We start from the raw sequence: 5,032 nt of genomic DNA on the forward strand, positions 1-5,032 counted from the left end.
AGAGGAATCAGATCACTCCCATTGATCATCTTCTCTGTGTTCCTCTGAGAGCTGAAGCCACGACCACAAAATCAAAGCCTGGCTGTCGTGTCTGAGAGGGGGTTATTACACACAAAGGAGAGCAAAGAAAGAGATATGGCTGGCATTGTGCAGCTGCTCTCTCTGCCATCCCATACAGTGTGATGTTGCAGCTACTCACAGTTGAAAATGTAATGATTGTAAGAGACACTATAGAGGAGGAGATCTGGAGAGTGGGGTCCTGCTCCGCGTAGACCTATTATCAGATGTTATGAGACATGCTGGGGTTGAGCAGGGGTGGGGGGCTCTATTTAATAAATTTAATAAAGCTGTTATATGGATTGGAAAAGGTGAAGGGAACACAGTGGAGGGCTATAGGTTGGGTGGTGGTTTCCCCAAATGCCACCCACTGCACCTGCCGTGTGGGAACCCCTACAGAAGGAAGACTTCTGGACTGATACTCACACTGCAGGTTTTTTCATTACATTATGAATGTAGTATTTGTACACTTTAAATAATCACATAATGTAACATCTTGTTCTTCAGAGGCAGTCCTGGCTGTCTTGGTCTCCCACGTCCCAGGCTAAGGTTTAGTTAGAGCGGTTGCAGTAGGAGACAATGGACATTAAATAAATAATACGTATACAATAGGTAACTGTTACTGGTTGAAAACTGAAGAAAATTCAAACCATGTAGGTACACATTCCCCCATTTTTGTACATGTTTAGTTGAAACCAGCTCTTTTGCCTTGTGTATTGACATCGTTGTTTTGGCACAAAGTGAAAGTACCAGTGTTGAGACTGGCCAACTGTTCCACCAGTACTGCTGAAGTCCTGGGGAGGTGTAAAGTGCAGCAAGGCGCTGTGCGGTGCCGACTGGGTGATCCCGCCCACGTCTCTTTACTCATGCTGTCCCGAGGGGAGGCGAGCACCCAGCCAACTGCTGTCACTGTTCCTCTACCAGCTGACTGAGTCACCATGAAAATGGGGCAGAGGCTCAGACTATCGGTCTCCTTTCCACCAGCTTATCCTTTGTTTTCGTGGTTTGCCGATTTATTTTGCAACATCTTGTAGTTGGACTGTGACATCCACACAGATGAAAAGACTAAAATCTGCCTTCCTTTTTAATTCATCATGAGGGAGTGGTTGTGAGATAAATTGTTTTTTCAAGTTATTATGTGTCAGTGTGTCAGTGCTTTGAAATTGATTTGTCCAACCTGAATGTGTGTCGGCTTTTTAATGTTTTATACTGTTAATTTACCACCATTGCTTCCCTTTCTATTCACAAGATCGTTTATCTCCTCATTTCTTATGTAACATCCTGTTAAAATCACTGGAGGAGGTTCTGTCTCTATTGAAGGAATGCATTGATTTATGTTTAAGAGTTTTAATCTTCATGCATTAACATAAAGACTTACGGTGCTACTGGCTTCAAAGATTAGACAAAATGTTTGTTGTTTACAAAAATTTATTCATACAAATTTTACAACTTTTTTTTAAACATTTATTGACTTGACCCTTGCAGATCATCATTTGAAGTCTAATATTCACGTTCTACACAGTAAATATATATCTGAAGATTATTTCATTTTAGTAAGGCTATTGGTGCTTTCATTCTCATACATATAATGTTTCATATAGAGGAGAAACTGGTCCTTCCCTAATTTTCACAAAACTCTACATTTAATGCTCTGAAAACAAATTAGCAAAATAAAATAAAAGCAGTGCAAGCAAGAATGCTTGATGTCTAAGCTGAATGGCAGTAAAGATCCTAGCAAATATCTACGCAACACAAAGACAATGACGAAAAGGTGAAATGTAAGCTGATGATGTGCAGCATTGTAGGGCCACTAAATAGCCATCATGGCAATTTTAAAGTCGATGCAAGGCACCACAGCTGCAAACTGCTTCCTGCGTCACAAAGCCTAGAGGAGAATGCAAAATTAAAAAAAGATTGATACAGTAAACACAAATCGAAGAACTCTACCCTGCTGTAATGCTCAGCTCGCTACTTCTGTATGTTAGTGCATGGTGCATCACCAGAGCTTTCTCAAGAACTGGGTGGGAGTACGCAGACTTTTTCATGCCATTTGTTGCCAGTGAGTTTTCAGTGTAACTATGTTGGTTGTTTTTCAAAATCAGCTTGTTTTTGCTTTCTTTATTTGCTGACCCTGATGTCTAACTGTTTTCTTTTTTTTGCGTTTTGCAGTTTACTCTTCTTCCTCCTTAAATTTAATAGCATTATTTAAATGAACTCAACAATGTCAGTTTTTTATGGCATACTGCAGATAAAGACACTAGAAAATGGCCATTTTAATTGGTTGATCATAGCTTCTTCATATACAATTTAACAGTTACAACTGCAAAAACTACTGTTGGTTAAATCACAGAGCCTAAAATATAAAGCCTGACAGTCTGAGAAATTATTTGCCAGAAGTAAAGTACAGAGAGATTCTTCAACACACAGCTTGTTTAGAAATATTAGTGAGGAGAACAGAACACAAGACGACATCCAGAGATGACAAGTATGCAGCAGTCACAAAGCATGCTGCATTACATGTTAGATGTTTACCATGTAACAAAAAACATTTCTTAGTGTTTTTAACATTTTTCAACGTTTGCCTGGTGTTGCTTTGAATTTTGCTGATACATGACAGACATGAGAAAACCCTCAGCAGATTAAGAAGTTTCCAAACACACAGAAATCAGCTGATAGAAACACAAAATTGGCACTTCACAGGAGTCAAAGCTCACTCTGAGAAAACAGCAGAAGAAAAGGATGTGAAAAACCTCAGAGGTACTCTGGTCCTCGTCTCAGATTTGAGATTCTTTGTGACAGCCATCCTGTGTTTAATCCATCAGGGCTCACATTTGGTCCAAGCCAAATCTAATAAATGAACTTTATTTCATTACAATATCATCCTTTTATCCATAAACAGGATGCTAATAAATCTGCAGTTTTGGTATCAATCAACAGCAAAGTCTCTTCATATTCAGCCTGTATGCGTGTGGCTATACAGGTGAGATTAAAGGTTAAATCTGTGAGACTCTAGAGCACAAATGAGGTGGAAGAAAAGTTGAGTGTTTGGAGAAAAATCACAAGGTTAATAGTTCAAAGTGAGATGAAAAGGAGGGGACATGAGATGCCCCCCTGCAAGAACATGGCCACAGGAAAGAGCCTGAAACTCACCGGAAATTCGGGAGAGAACTGTTTCAGCCAGTCTCCCAAAATAGCCTCAAACTCATCCCCGTCCGGGAGGGCATCAATGTTTATGCCTTGTAGGATATGGTGAATATCCTTGTCTTCAAGGCTGTTGTGGATAAAGACAACTAAACTCTTAAAGTCACTTTACAAAAATCAGCATTCAATACATTGATTGTCTTTTAAACTATTTATTTTCCTCACAATTATGTCTCTTCACTAGAGGTTTAAAAGACAGGGCTGTTGGAGCAAATGTGAACAATGTTATCCTCTCAGTAAATAGGTCTAAAAAAAATAAATCAATGAATACATCAATAGAGGCTGTTTTTTTTAAATGAACAAAAATTGGTCCACAAAGTAGATATGTACGTCCTCAAGTGCTTTAAGTACAAAATAAAAACAACATTATTATCAAAATATTCATTTTAATGGCTTACTTCATACATAAATACATGTTTAAGAACACAAAAGCAATCCACTGATTGTTCAGATCTCAGAATGACTTCATCTGGGGCTGCACACACCTAAGTTTTTTTGTTTTTCAGGAGGGGGGGGATGCTACAAATATGCCATCCGGCGTCCTTTGTTTCTAATTCTCTGTCTATACCTTTTCCCAAGGACTGCTGCCAGGTATTTCTTGACTGCCATTTGCTTTCTGTAGCGGCTGTAGCTGTCTGTGAAGATTCCGTCTGAGTGTCGCTTGGACAGGGGCTCTGAGCTGTCGTCCAGTATCCCTGTGCTGTGAGAAACAGAGCAGAGCAAGGTTTCACTAGCAGCAGACAGACACACCTGCATTCACGTAACCTCTGCCAATCTGGACACTTGAATTATGATCTGTGTCACCATCTCAGACGGAGAGAGAACACATTTTGTTCAAACTAATGCAAAAGTGTTGGGCAGAGACTTGATTTGTGTCCTTTAAGGGAAAATAATCAGATATATTTTGTTCCAGGACAAAGCATGTTAGTGCAGAATGATTTAAAAAAAAGTTTTTCAAAATCATCCATCAAAGGCTTTAACTTTGGAGACATATTCATGTTCTCTTTTTGCTCAACGTTTATCCCATCCCAAGTTGATCTGGGGTGTATTTACGATCTGCAATAAACTGACAGACCTGCCGAGGTAGGAGTTATTGCATCCATCTCTTCCATCGGGAAACACTGAGACCCAATCCTTGATTTATTCGTCTGGAAATCTAAGTAGCCTAAACCTGTGCGGATAAATGCTTCCCTCTGTGCCTTAACAACACAGCAGCGTGTTTAGAAAACACTTTCCAAATCCTTCTAGTGCCTGTTGATGCTTCCCCTCCACAATTTCATAGCACTAATAAAGCCCGATTCAAAGAGCGAGGGCGTCACATTTGGCAGCATGCTGGGAGATACTGGGACCACAGACATACATAACAACGTGAAAATGAGCATTTACAGGATCAGCCAAAAGAAACAAACACAGGACAGGAAACATTAAATAGAAAAGAGGAGGTGACAACCAAGAAGATGTCCTTACCCTACACGTTTTGCCATCAGAGAATGCAGATATTTCCTTGCTGATATCTGACCCAGCGCTTTCCTGTAGGCTTTATTAAACATGCCGTCTGCATGCCTTTCCGTTCTGGGATGATAGATAGCCACACAGTAAAATCACCACACACCCAGCGCAAGAGGCAACAATGTCAAGCTGCACTGCAAAAAATAGCTTTTTGTATAAGTCAATTATAAGTCTGATATCCGGTCTCAAACATTTTACTGGAGAAAAGGAGCAACAATCTACATGTAGTTTGGAGATGATTTAATATGTCTAATAATTATATTTT

The 5,032-nt window shown here is 39.8% G+C and overlaps 1 protein-coding gene across 4 annotated transcripts in view; it reads right to left on the minus strand.

The window, feature by feature from the left end:
- Positions 1–1,535: 1,535 nt before the first annotated feature.
- The window catches only part of LOC109951775 (glucagon family neuropeptides-like), a 5,363-nt gene continuing 1,866 nt past the window's right edge, over positions 1,536–5,032 (minus strand). The window contains exons 4-7 of one of the 4 annotated variants that reach the window (XM_020586454.1): positions 4,726–4,830; positions 3,827–3,958; positions 3,208–3,328; positions 1,536–1,942 (exon numbers count right to left, since the gene is read on the minus strand). In XM_020586454.1, coding sequence (XP_020442110.1) covers positions 1,934–1,942; positions 3,208–3,328; positions 3,827–3,958; positions 4,726–4,830 — 367 coding nt within the window. In that variant the 3' untranslated portion in view covers positions 1,536–1,933. Of the gene's footprint in view, positions 3,959–4,725; positions 4,831–5,032 lie in introns of all 4 variants that reach the window. The other 3 variants (XM_020586453.1, XM_020586455.1, XM_020586456.1) reach the window with 3 other exon arrangements.

The sequence above is a fragment of the Monopterus albus genome, unplaced genomic scaffold (assembly GCF_001952655.1).
Source record: "Monopterus albus unplaced genomic scaffold, M_albus_1.0 scaffold405.1, whole genome shotgun sequence".
In the NCBI taxonomy this organism is placed as follows: Eukaryota; Metazoa; Chordata; class Actinopteri; order Synbranchiformes; family Synbranchidae; genus Monopterus; species Monopterus albus.